The sequence below is a fragment of the Carcharhinus amblyrhynchos genome, chromosome 21, assembly GCF_965287045.1.
Source record: "Carcharhinus amblyrhynchos chromosome 21, sCarAmb.v2.hapA, whole genome shotgun sequence".
NCBI lineage: Eukaryota > Metazoa > Chordata > Chondrichthyes > Carcharhiniformes > Carcharhinidae > Carcharhinus > Carcharhinus amblyrhynchos.
Genome location: NC_137344.1, coordinates 13,485,508 through 13,499,566, shown reverse-complemented (window position 1 = coordinate 13,499,566; position 14,059 = coordinate 13,485,508). Strand labels below are relative to the sequence as shown.

General features: G+C 54.8%; 1 protein-coding gene across 1 annotated transcript in view; it reads left to right on the top strand.

Moving 5' to 3' along the window:
* The window catches only part of LOC145356565 (dynein axonemal heavy chain 17-like), an 811,195-nt gene that overhangs the window by 34,556 nt on the left and 762,580 nt on the right, over nucleotides 1-14,059 (top strand). The window contains exon 3 of the mRNA XM_080209339.1: nucleotides 11,686-11,699. Within this exon, the coding sequence (XP_080065465.1) occupies nucleotides 11,686-11,699 (14 nt within the window). The remainder of the gene's footprint in view (nucleotides 1-11,685; nucleotides 11,700-14,059) is intronic.

Genomic DNA, 14,059 nt, shown 5'->3' with positions numbered 1-14,059 from the left:
CCGTCGATTCTGGGCCGGCTGGAGAAGGAAGCGGGGAGGCTTCCCCTCCTTGAGGCTATGGTGGGATGTGGGCAAGACTCACGTCCGTATCTTCGCGAGGAGGTCGACGAGGAGGTGGAAATCCAGGCTCGAGGAGTTAGAGAAGGAGCTGTTCGACCTGGAGGCACGTCTCGGTCGGCCCGATGCGGACCCGGCCCTGCGTCTGGAGTACAGGGTGAAAAAGGACACGCTGCGGGACCTGCAACTTGTCGGGTCCCGCGGCGTGTACGTGAGGTCGCGGCTCCAGTTCCGAGTGGACCTGGACCGCGGCTTTCCCTTCTTCTATTCGCTGGAAAAAGGGCGGGCTAACCGTCAGCAGCTCCTTACGCTACTGGCCGACGACAGTCCTCCCCCCCCCCCCCGTCTCGGATCCGGAGGGCATCCGGGCCCGTCGCCCGGGATTATTACACCTCCCTCTTCTCTCCGGATCTGTCCAGCGAGGATGCCCGCAGAGTTCTGTGTGGAGGGCCTTCCGCAAATCGGCCCGGAGGGCGTCGACAGGCTCGAAGCCCCCATCACCGTGACCGAGCTGATGGGCGCCCTCGACAGCCTCCAACGGGGAAAGGCCCCGGGGCTGGACGGGCTGACCGTAGAGTTCTTCAGGGCGTTCTGGGACGTCCTGGGGAACGACTACGCGGGGGTCCTGGGGGAGAGCATTGCTACTGGGGAGGTGCCCCTTTCATGGCGTAGGGCAGTCATAGCTCTGCTGCCAATGAAGGGGGATCTCCGGCAACTTAAATACTGGCGCCCGGTCTCCCTCCTCAGCACGGATTACAAAATCTTCACCAGGGCGTTGTCTTCACGCCTCGCATCTGTGCTGGACCACATGATCCACCCCGACCAGTCCTACACGGTCCCGGGTCGCTCCATCCACGACAATATCCATCTGGCCCGGGACCTGATCCACCATTCCCAGAGGGCTGGTTTGTCGAGCGCCTTCTTGTCCTTAGATCAGGAGAAGGCGTTCGACAGGGTGGAGCACGAGTATTTACTCGGGACTCTGCGGGCATTCGGGTTCGGGATGCAGTTTGTCGCCCGGATCCGATTACTGTACTCTGCCGCAGAGGGACCTCGGGGTCCTTGTGCATGTGTCACAAAAACCCAGCTTGCAGGTGCAGCAGGTGGTCAGGAAGGCAAATGGGATGCTGGCCTTCATAGCGAGGGGGATTGAATATAAAAGTAGGGAGGTCTTGCTGCAGCTGTATAGGGCATTGGTGAGGCCGCAGCTGGAGTACTGTGTGCAGTTTTGGGCGTCGTACTTACGCAAGGATATTTTGGCCTTGGAGAGAGTGCAGAGGAGGTTTACTAGGCGGATGCCGGAGTTGAGGGGGTTGAGCTATGAGGAGAGGCTGAATAAACTAGGCTTGTACTCGTTAGAGTTTAGAAGAATGAGGGGAGATCTCATTGAGATGTATAAGATGATGAATGGGATGGATAGGATAGAGGTGGAGAGACTCCTCCTGCTCAGAAAGGACAGTAGGACTGGGGGGCACAGCCTCAAGATAAAGGGTGGGCGGTTTAGAACGGAGTTGAGGAGGAACTTCTTCACTCAAAGGGTGGTGAATCTCTGGAATTCTCTGCCTGTTGAAGTGGTGGAGGCTGCCTCACTAAATATTTTTAAGACGCGGGTTGATGGGTTTTTGATGAGAGAGGGGATTAAGGGTTATGGGGAGAGGGCGGGTATGTGGAACTGAGCCACGACAGATCAGCCATGATCTTATTGAATGGCGGGGCAGGCTCAAAGGGCTAGATGGCCTACTCCTGCTCCTATTTCTTATGTTCTTATGTGTCTGATTAAGGTTAACGGGTCGCTGACGGCGCCCCTTCGCTTCGGGAGAGGAGTACGGCAGGGCTGCCCCTTGTCCAGCCAACTGTATTCCGTGTGCGTGGATCCCTTCCTGCGCCTCTTGTGGAGGAGGTTGTCGGGTCTGACTCTGCACGGCCTGGACTTGAGGGTGGTCCTGTCGGCGTACGCCGATGACGTGCTCCTCGTGTTCACGGACCCGGCTGACCTGCGGAGGATGCGAGAATGCCAGGCGGTGTACTCTGCCGCGTCCTCCGCCAGGATCAACTGGGCCAAGCGTTCCGGACTCCTGGTCAGTCGTTGGGAGACGAACCCCCTTCCGGAGGAGCTCAGGCCTTTCACCTGGAGCGGGACCAACCTCCTCTACCTGGGGATCCATCTCTGTCCAGCCGAGGAATCCTGGCCAGAGAACTGGTGGGAGCTGGAGGCCAAAGTCTCCGCCCGCCTGGCTCGCTGGACAGGACTGCTCCGAGTGCTGTCCTACATGGCGCGAGTCCTGGTCATAAACCAGCTGGTGGCCTCCATGCTGTGGTACTGGCTGGTCGCTTTGACCCCTCCCCCTGGATTTGTCACAAAAATGCAGAAGACGCTCGTGTGGTTCTTCTGGGACAATCGACTGCACTAGGTCTCTGCAGAGGTTCTGTATCTCCCACTTGAGGAGGGCGGCCAAGGTCTGGCGTGCCTCCGCACGCAGATAGCGACCTTCCGCCTCCAGACCCTGCAGAGATACTTATACGTCGAGCCTCCTCCACGATGGCGTGCCCTGGCGCCGTATTTCTTCCGCCGGCTGCACGGCCTCAACTACGACGTGCAGCTTCTGCACGTCAATCTGGGGCATATTCCGGCCTCGTTGCGAGAGCTGCCCGTCTTTTACCAGGACCTCCTCACGATCTGGAACGCGGTTGCCTCGCGCCGCAGCTCTCCCCCGTCAGGCGTAGCGGCTGTCGTGCAAGAGCCACTGCTCAGGAATCCGCACCTCCAGCCTTACAACTTCAGGTGGCTGGCGGAGTGGAGGGCCGTGGGCGCCGGGGTGACCAGGGTCGGGGACGTGCTGGACGGCGGAGGAGTGGGCTGGATGAACCCTTGCGTGCTGGCTGATCGCGCGGGGGTGGCCGTCTGGCGCGCGGCCAAAGCCATCCAAGACCTTAAGACGGTCGTGCTCGGCCCCGAGTGCACACACGGGCTCGAGGCGGCTCAGGCGTGCGGTGGGATCCCGTCCGAGCGTTCCCCTGTTCGGACGGAATTCCACATTGGCCCGAAGCCTAGACCCCCCCTCCCCCCCGGTCAGGCGCCCCCCCCGCGTGAGCCGTCTCGTGGAAATGACCTCCGTGCCCTTTTCCACCGCGCGGAGGCGTTTCCTGTACGGGCTGCTGCTGCACACCTTCCACTACCGCGCCCTCGCCCGTTGCCCGGACACACCTTGGCGGGCCTTGTTGCCGCCGGGCGGCGGAGGTCCCCGATGGAGGTCCCTCTACGGAGGGATCTCCCCCAATCACCTCGGGGACCTGGGGTGGAGGTTGCTGCACGCGGCGGTGCCATACAACCGTAGGTTTTTCCGGTACGGGCCCCCGAGACTGCCCTTTCTGTGGCCTCGGAGTCCGTGGACCATGTCTATGTTCTGTGTTATAGATTGCACACCCTTTTTGGTTTTCTCAAACACCTTTTATTGATGTTTTGTTTGCACTTCAGTCCCACGCTCCTGATCTACGGGCACCTGGTGCGGAGAGGGGAGCGTCGGGACGCCGACCTCCTCGTGAACCTGCTGCTGGACCTGGCGTGACGTGCCATCAACAGGTCCAGGCAGTGGGCGATCGACGGGGCCGTCCGTCCTGACTGCCTGCCCCTCTACCGCGGCTACGTTCGCGGCCAGCTGTCCCTGGAGAGGGAGCACGCTGTGTCCGCGGGTGCAGTCGACGCCTTCCGTGCCCGCTGGGCACCGCAGGGGCTGGCGTGCGTTATAGACTCCCTCAATCACATTTTGATTTAATGTTTTAAGTTTCCTTTGGACTTTGGTTTCTGTTCGGGCCATCCCCCCCGCTTCCTTTTCGGGGGGCTGCCCCTCTTAATTTGTCCCTAAGTTAATTTGAGTTAGTTTTGCTCGTTTGGCTAACAAGAACTACCCAATGAAGCTTAATTGATGGTTAAATCAGGGAGTCTCATGTTCCCTATTTAAAGCAGATGTATCAGCCTCTCAGCCTGCATTCAGCCAGGAGCAACTGGAGAGCTGGCTGTGTACAGCTCTCATCTGGAGTATTTGCTTGCTGTTGAGAGAGAAGGAAGAAAGGAGAGAAGGAAGGAACTGGCTGAGAAGTGATCACCATCCAAAGGAGAGAGGAAGAGCCATCATCCTTGCTGGTCACCCAGCCAATAGAAAGTCCTTTCCTCTAGGGAGAGGGACAGGAAGAACATTGAAGGACTGAGCTGTTGGGCTGGTGCCCCCATTGTCAGGAACCTGTGCCTGAAGAAGAAGGGGGGCAAAAAGACATTTAAAAAAAAACCCTCTGTTTATTCACCATCTACAGAAGTGGGGGGTGAAGATACCCCTGGACTTTTGCATTGTTTGGCCCACAGGGCTGAAGAAGGAAAAGTCCCCCCACTTGCTGCTACCCCCAACATCGGCACCCTCCCTTCTTTCTCCTGACTGGGGCACCGGCCTCATTTATTGCCCAGTCCCCTGTCCTCCCTCCTGCTCCTCCATTCCCCTCTCTCTGATACAGAGGGGAGAGAGAGAGAGACCACCTCCTGTCTACCATACCCACGATCCCTTCCTTGTTTAACCCCCCTCTCTGTGCCTGACTGTGAAGGCCAGAAGAGGCCCCTCAGATAACCATCCCTGCACCCCCTCCCCCCCCGGAGACCAAAAGGATGATATGCCCTGCTGCACATCTGGACAATCGTGGGGTGGGTGTAGCACCTAGCATTAAACTAATGGCAACAGTGACACTGTTGCTGGTGGCAGGGCCCTCTAGGGCCACTTATGTGGGTGTGGTGGCAGCTAAAGCCCCTGCCACTCCCAAGGCCCTGCCACCTTTTAAATTAATAACAAAACTTGGGGTGAAATGCTTCGCCCACCCCGACATGACAATCGAGGCATATGTTCGTGCAATGGCTGGGGTTGTCGGCCCCTCAGCCATTGTAGCAGCCTCAAAGATGTATGGCAAGACCGTATTCTTCTTGAAAGCTGAGTGGGTGGTCCGCCTTGCCCTGGAAAAGGGGCTCATGGTGGGTGGGACATTCTTGGCGGTGGACCCCCTTGAGGCCACCGCCCTCCGTTTAGTAATTTCTAATGTCCTGCCCTTCATCCCTGTGGAGCTCCTCCTCCCCCACCTCTGTCTGCTGGGGGAAGTCAGGTCTGAGGTGGTGCCGATCCCGCTCGGCCTGCGAGACCCCGCCCTGAGGCACATCTACTCCTTCCGGTGCCAGGTATATGTCCGCCTGGCCCGGGAGGAGGTCCTGGAGGGCGGTTTCAATGTCTCCTTCGAGGGTATCGTCTACTGGGTCTCCTAGTCTGCGGATGGTGTGTGGTGCCATCCTTGTAAAGAGGTGGGGCATATCAAAAACTGCCCTGCCTCCAAAGCTGCCAACCCCCAAACCAAGGCAGCTGCAGAGGGTGCTGCAGAGGGTACTGCAGCCCCCTCTCTGCCCAAGTGAGTACCACCTGTCCCCCTGCGAGGGGAGGCCATGCCAGCAGCAGCTGCCACCTTAGTTGCTGGCGGGGAGGGAGTGGAGCCTCGGCGTGACCAGAAGACCCCGGCAAAAGAAAAGGGCAAAAAGAAGGGGGGAAGCGGAACACCGACCCCCACCACCCCGGTTACCCCGGCTGCCGGAAAAGAGAGAACACCTCCGGTCCCCCCTCAAAACCACCTACCAGGCCCATGGGCGCCTCAGCGCTTAGTGCTGGGCCCGGTGTCGAAAATGCACGCAATCCTGGGTCTGGGCGTGGGAGGGAACGTGAGCCCGAGCTGGCAGCGGTCACACCTCCCGGGGAAGGAGAAGGGAGCGCTAAGGGGCAAGGCAGGAAGGGGAGGGGCAAAGTGTGAGGGGCATCGCCCGCCAAGGTGTTGCCCCTATAGAAGAGGCGTCACACCGCGAGGGAGAAATTGAGATCAGTGGGACTCCCCCCACCCCTTCCCAAAGCTCGACAGTTGTGGCGCCTACTCCACTCCCTCAGTTTGCGCCATCCCCTGCCCTGCCCTGCCCCCACCTGTCTTTGTACCTTGCCCCCAAGTCGGGGGTAAGAGAAAAGAAAAAGAATGTGCCGCCGCAGTCCTTCAGGCAGAACTCCCCCGAGCCGGGTGAGAGCGGGACCCCTGCGGTCTCGTTCCACCCGGTCAGCTTCAGCACCACCGAGGAGTTCTTCCTTGAACTGTTGGGGGACTGCGGCGGCGCCCAGTTGTTCGGGTCCCTGGGCGACGGTGGCTTGGAAGGCCCCCCCTCTCTGTCCCGATCTCTGAAGCCGTGCACCCCTGATGTCATACTGGAGGGATCTCCGAACCTGTGGGGTGCCAAAGTGTCGGGGCGGAGCGGGGGACTGAGCCGCTGTCGGCCACGGATCCCGAAACGAAAAGTAAAGAGCCTGTAGGGAACCCCCTGCCCCCCCCCCCCCCCCCCCCCCCCAAATCGTGGGGATGGGATCGGGGAGGAGCCAGGGCTAGTTGGCGGGTCCGTGTCGCCTGCCGTACGCCCTGCGGCGGGGGACGCGGACTCGAAGGGCGACGGTCCTGAGGAAGTAAGCTGCTCGGTGGAGGGCACGAGGTCTGTTTTGGAGTTCACATTGAGCGAGGCGGGGGATTCCCTTGCGCCCCGCATCCCCTTTGGGGAGCTCAGGGCCTTTATCAAGACCCACTCTGGCCGCCCTGACTGCGTCCGACTGGCCCTCGACCGTTGGTCGGACCTGGCGCTGCTCGTCCGGTCCGCGCAGGCCTGCTCGCGGGCCGCGTCAGACCTGACTAAAAGAGAGCGGTGTCGGGTACAGGAGTTCCTTGGTGGGCTCGCTGGGGAGTGGACTGGCGTGACTTGCGCCAGCACTCCCCTAGATAAGTAGATAAATGGTAACGGCGGCACGATGCTTCTGCCATGAAGGTGACCATAGCCAGCCTCAACGTCAACGGCAGCAGCGAACCGCTCGGCAGGTTCCAGAACTTCTCGGTCCTCTGTGACGGGAAGTACGCAGTGTGTTTCCTGCAAGAAACCCATACCATTCTGGGAGAGGAAGCCCTTTGGCACCTGGAATGGCGAGTTGGGGTCTACATGAGCCACTTCACGCTCGCGTCCAGTGGGGTGGCTATCTTGTTGGCCCCACATTTTCAGCCGGAGATCTTGGGGGTCAAGGAGCCGGTGCCAGGCTGGTTGTTGCACTTGACGGTCCATGAGGGGGGCATGGTCATTCACTTTGTGAATGTCTATGCCCCGACTGCTGGACCGCAGCAAACGACTTTCTACAAGAAAGTGTCCACTCATCTCGACACCGTTGCGGGGGGGGGCGAATGCATCGTCCTCGGGGGGGGGGGTGGATTTCAACTGCACCCTCGAGGCACGGGACCACGCCGGCCCCTTGTGATGCACCCCGGTGATGGTGAAGTTGCAGGACCTGCTCGGGACTCTCGACTTGGTGGACGGCTGGAGACATCTCCATCCCGGCTCCAGAGCTTTCACCTTCGTGAAGCCTGGAGGCGGAGCGTCCAGAATCGACCGCCTTTACGTTTCGAGGGCGTACGTGTCCGGCGTACCATTGGCCTCCATGCGGCAGGTGCCGAGCACGGACCACCACCTGGTGTGGGTGGAATTTGTTCAGTCTCGTGCTGGGGGGGGTTCCGCCTACTCGCATTTTAACAACACGCTGCTGGAGGACGAGCGCTTCCTGGACTTGTTCTGTCGATTCTGGGCCGGCTGGAGAAGGAAGCGGGGAGGCTTCCCCTCCTTGAGGCTATGGTGGGATGTGGGCAAGACTCATGTCTGTACCTTCTGTCAGGAGTACGCGAGGGGGTCGACGAGGAGGCGGAAATCCAGGCTCGAGGAGTTAGAGAAGGAGCTGTTCGACCTGGAGGCACGTCTCGGTCGGCCCGACACGGACCCGGCCCTGCGTCTGGAGTACAGGGTGAAAAAGGACACGCTGCGGGACCTGCAACTCGTCGGGTCCCGCGGCGTGTACATGAGGTTGCGGCTCCAGTTCCGCGTGGACCTGGACCGCGGCTTTCCCTTCTACTTGCTGGAAAAAGGGCGGGCTAACCGTCAGCAGCTCCTTACGCTGCTGGCCGACGACGGTCCCCCCGTCTTGGATCCGGAGGGCATCGCCCGGGATTATTACACCTCCCTCTTCTCTCTGGATCTGTCCAGCGAGGATGCCCGCAGAGTTCTGTGGGAGGACCTTCCGCAAATCGGCCCAGAGGGCGTTGGCAGGCTCGAGGCCCCCATCACTGTGGCTGAGCTGATGGGCACCCTCGACAGCCTCCAACGGGGAAAGGCCCCGGGGCTGGACGGGCTGACCGTAGAGTTCTTCAGGGCGTTCTGGGATGTCCTGGGGAACGACTACGCAGGGGTTCTGGGGGAGAGCATTGCTACCGGGGGAGATGCCCCTTCCGTGGCGCAGGGCCGTCATAGTTCTGCTGCCAAAGAAGGGGGATCTCCGGCAACTTAAATACTGGCGCCCGGTCTCCCTCCTCTGCACGGATTATAAAATCTTCGCCAGGGCGTTGTCTTCACGCCTCGCATCTGTGCTGGACCACATGATCCACCACGACCAGTCCTACAGAATCCCGGCTCGCTCCATCCACGACAATATCCATCTGGTCTGGGACCTGATCCACCATTCCCAGAGGGCTGGTCTGTCGAGTGCCTTCTTGTCCTTAGATCAGGAGAAGGCGTTCGACAGGGTGGAGCACGAGTATTTACTCGGGACTCTGCGGGCATTCGGGTTCGGGACGCATTTTGTCGCCCGGATCCGATTACTGTACTCTGCCGCAGAGTATCTGATTAAGGTTAATGGGTCGCTGATGGCGCCCCTTCGCTTCGGGAGAGGAGTACGGCAGGGCTGCCCCTTGTCCGGCCAACTGTTTTCCGTGTGCGTGGAGCCCTTCCTGCGCCTCTTGTGGAGGAGGTTGTCGGGTCTGACTCTGCGCGGCCTGGACTTGAGGGTGGTCCTGTCGGCCTACGCCAATGTGCTCCTCGTGTTCAGTGACCCAGCTGACCTGCGGAGGATGTGAGAATGCCAGGTGGTGTACTCTGCCGCGTCCTCCGCCAGGATCAACTGGGCCAAGCGTTCCGGACTCCTGGTCAGTCGTTGGGAGACGAACCCCCTTCCAGAGGGGCTCAGGCCTTTCACCTGGAGCGGGACCAACCTCCTCTACCTGGGGGTCCATCTCTGTCCAGCCGAGGAATCTAGATAGGCTGGGTGAATGGGCCAGGAACTGGCAAATAGAATTTAATGTTGGCAAGTGCGAGGTGGTCCACTTCGGTAGGAAGGACTATTACTTACGTGGTGAGAAACTGCAGCAGGCGACGGTGCAGAGGGACCTCGGGGTCCTTGTGCATGAGTCGCAAAAACCCAGCCTGCAGGTGCAGCAGGTGGTCAGGAAGGCGAATGGGATGCTGGCCTTCATAGCGAGGGGGGATTGAATGTAAAAGTAGGGAGGTCTTGCTGCAGCTGTATAGGGCATTGGTGAGGCCGCAGCTGGAGTACTGTGTGCAGTTTTGGTTGCTGCACTTACGCAAGGATATTTTGGCTTTGGAGGGAGTGCAGAGGAGGTTTACTAGGCTGATACCGGAGTTGAGGGGGTTGAGCTATGAGGAGAGGCTGAATAAACTAGGCTTGTACTCGTTGGAGTTTAGAAGAATGAGGGTAGATCTCATTGAGACATATAAGATGATGAATGGGATGGATAGGATAGAGGTGGAGAGACTCTTCCCGCTCAGAAAGGATAGTAGGACTAGGGGGCACAGCCTCAAGATAAAGGTGGGGGGGGGGGGGGTGGGTTTAGAACGGAGTTGAGGAGGAACTTCTTCATTCAAAGGGTGGTGAATCTCTGCCCGTTGAAGTGGTGGAGGCTGCCTCGCTAAATATTTTTGAGACGCGGGTTGATGGGTTTTTGATAAACGAGGGGATTAAGGGTTATGGGGAGAGGGCGGGAATGTGGAACTGAGCCACGACAGATCAGCCATGATCTTATTGAATGGCGGGGCAGACTCGAAGGGCTAGATGGCCTACCCCTGCTCCTATTTCTTATGTTCTTTTGTAGGTAAAAGATCCCAACATCCCTAAGAATGAAGTAATCTTCAGTTTGACATGAGAAAAGTGTACCCAAGCTCCATTGCAGGTGATGCTGAAGGGTAGAAGACAGAACCACTGTGGAGCATAACAGCATTCCACTAGAGCAAGCAAGTTCCAATCAAAAGCAAAGTCAAAAGCTCTAACCAGATTGCAAAAGATGAGCAAACTCCAAAAAAAAGGCTGAAATAAATTTAAATTCAGCCAAGAAATCGGGTAGCACTGGCAAACTGATTGTTTCGACAAACATAGCTTGAAGGACACTGCAACCCGCGTGAAAGGATAAAAACAAATTTGAAAGTGAGTTGGAGCAAAATTCAACTTCATTTTGATTTTCTGAGGTTAGAACATATGAACATACCAACTTAAAAGTAGTCTACTTGACCCCTTAATCCTTTTATTTAATCATTCATGGGATATGGGCTTCATAGGGTGGGCATTTAAAAGTCAACCATATTGCTATGGATCTGGAGTCACATATAAGCCAGACCAACAAGGATGGTAGATTTTCTTCCCTACAGAACATTAGTGGGTGGCACGGTAGCAGTGGTTAGCGCTGCTGCCTCACAGCTCCAGGGACCTAGTTTCGATTCCCGGCTTGGGTCACTGTCTATGTGGAGTTTGCACATTCTCCTCGTGTCTGCATGGGTTTCCTCTGGGTGCTCCGGTTTCCTCCCACAGTCCAAAGATGTGCAGGTTAGGTTGATTAACCATGCTAAAATTGCCCCTTAGTGTCCTGAAATGCATAGGTTAGAGGGATTAGCAGGTAAATATGTAGGGATATGGGGGTAGGGCCCTGGGTGGGATTGTGATCGGTGCAGTCTCGATGGCCTCTTTTAGCATTGTAGAGTTTCTATGATTCTAGTGAACCAGATGGCTTTTTACAATGATTGACTATGGTCTCATGGTGTCATTAGACTTTTAATTCCAGATTTTTAAAATAAAATTCAATTGAATTGACAGTGAATTCAAAGTTCACCATCTGCCAAGGTAGGTTTCAAACCCGGATTCTCAAACATTACCTGGGTCTCTGGATTACAATCCAACGACAATACTTTACAACACTGCCTGTTTCACAATTCAACAAGGTCACAAATGATCTGATTGTAATCTCAATTCCACATTCCCACCTACCCTTGATAACTTTTCACCTTCTTGCTTAACAATAATCTATCTACATCTGCCTTAAAACATTCAAAGGTGCTGCCCCCAAAGCCTTTGAGAAGGTTACCACAATTACCACAATATTAAATCAAGAAGTCAGATACTCATTTACCACTGTGAGGAGGGATGATATCTCCGTGGGGTCTTTAAGTTGAGGCCATATAGGTGAAAATCCCTCATTTAATACAGGGATAAGTGATTTTTTTCTGTTTGAAGGTTATGAGCCTTTGGAACCTTCTCAAAGGCTTTGGGGGCAGCACCACTGCTACCGTGCCACCCACTAATGTTCTGTAGGGAAGAAAATCTACCATCCTTGTTGGTCTGGCTTATATGTGACTCCAGATCCATAGCAATATGGTTGACTTTTAAATGCCCACCCTATGAAGCCCATATCCCATGAATGATTAAATAAAAGGATTAAGGGGTCAAGTAGACTACTTTTAAGTTGGTATGTTCATATGTTCTAACCTCAGAAAATCAAAATGAAGTTGAATTTTGCTCCAACTCACTTTCAAATTTGTTTTTATCCTTTCACGCGGGTTGCAGTGTCCTTCAAGCTATGTTTGTCGAAACAATCAGTTTGCCAGTGCTACCCGATTTCTTGGCTGAATTTAAATTTATTTCAGCCTTTTTTTTTGGAGTTTGCTCATCTTTTGCAATCTGGTTAGAGCTTTTGACTTTGCTTTTGATTGGAACTTGCTTGCTCTAGTGGAATGCTGTTATGCTCCACAGTGGTTCTGTCTTCTACCCTTCAGCATCACCTGCAATGGAGCTTGGGTACACTTTTCTCATGTCAAACTGAAGATTACTTCATTCTTAGGGATGTTGGGATCTTTTACCTACAAAAGAACATAAGAAATAGGAGCAGGGGTAGGCCATCTAGCCCTTCGAGTCTGCCCCGCCATTCAATAAGATCATGGCTGATCTGTCGTGGCTCAGTTCCACATTCCCGCCTCTCCCCATAACCCTTAATCCCCTCGTTTATCAAAAACCCATCAACCCGCGTCTCAAAAATATTTAGCGAGGCAGCCTCCACCACTTCAACGGGCAGAGATTCACCACCCTTTGAATGAAGAAGTTCCTCCTCAACTCCGTTCTAAACCCCCCCCCCCCCCCCCCCCACCACCTTTATCTTGAGGCTGTGCCCCCTAGTCCTACTATCCTTTCTGAGCGGGAAGAGTCTCTCCACCTCTATCCTATCCATCCCATTCATCATCTTATATGTCTCAATGAGATCTACCCTCATTCTTCTAAACTCCAATGAGTACAACCATGTTGTAAGGTTGTATGTTGTCTCATGAAGAGATGTAGAGACCTGTAGGGTTGAACAATAATTGTTTATTGATAATACTTATACACATATATTTGATACACACCTGGCAACATTTGAAAGAAACAGAGTTAACATTTCAGATCTAAATGATCTTTCAACAGTTCTTTCCACAGCTGCTGTCAGCCCTGTGGAGTTAATCCAGCATTTTCTGTTTTTTTTTCAGATTTTCAGCATCTGTAGTATTTTGCTTTTATAAGATTCCTGACTAGTTGCTATCTTTATGTCAACTTCTACCTAATTCCCTACTATAATCTACTAATCTCTTGTGACTCTCTACATCATAATGTGGGTGACACAGTTTCCCCATTCCCATATTCACCCTAATACGATGGTCATAGATTTAAAATAATTGCCAAAAGATCTGAAGGGGAGATAAAGCAAATTTATTGAGTAGTCAGAACATGGAATTTGTTACATGTACAGTTGATTCCATGAATTATTGAAAAAGGAATTTTAAACAGTGTTACGATTCCAGTTGATGCTAAATTAGATGGGAAGATCCAAGAAGGGAGCCCTGGTTCAAAAGTCCATGGGTCCAATCTTACTGGCTCGCCGCAATGTGGCAAGCTGGGAAGGTTGTGTGAGAGGCAAAAAAACCAACTCGTGTCTATTTCGTTTTCTGCCAGCCCCATTTAACTGGAGAGAATGGCTTAGTATTCAGAAAGGACACAAAGCATATTTACATAAAACTTTACATTTACATAAAACTAAGGTAAGTTAAAAGGACTAACTGTTCCCACACAGCTTCTTCTGACCTCATGGAATCTTCCCCCTCGCTGGTGAAATGTTACACCAGTGAGAATCACTACTGTGCAGTAATGAGGACCAGGCGCCATGGCTACGCCAGGGGTCCAGAAGACAATGAGAGCGCAAGCTGGTCAGGGGTATTTTTTATATATGCATTCATGGGACATGGGTGTCGCTGACTGGCCAGCATTTATTTCCGTCCCTAGTTGCCCAAGTCAACCACATTGCTGTGGAGTCATGTAAGCCAGTCCAGGTAAGGGTGGAAGATTTTCTTCCCTAAAGGATATTAGTGAATCAGATGGGGTTTTTCTGACAATCAACAATGATTTCATGATTATTAGTAGATTCTGAATTCCAGACATCGGGCAGTGCCCACCTGGCACCCTGGAAGTACTTGGGCACCATAAGTGTGTAAAGGCATTGCCATGGGAGTGGAGTCTGAGTGGGTGGGGCAATGTAGGTGGTAGGGGTATGCACAGGGGGGCTTATGTAGGGGGATCTCTGCAAGGGGAGGGGTTATGTGCAGGGAGTCTATGCAAGAGGATGGTTCGTGCAAGGTAGTGTTGTGCAGGGGGGCTATGCAAGCTGAGATTCATGCAGGTGGGGCTGTGCAGTGGGGGGGGGGGGGGGTGGTATGTGCAAGGATGGGCCAAAGAGAGATTCATAACTAGAGAGGGGTGGGGGGCATGTCTGGGTTTGCCAGGGGATT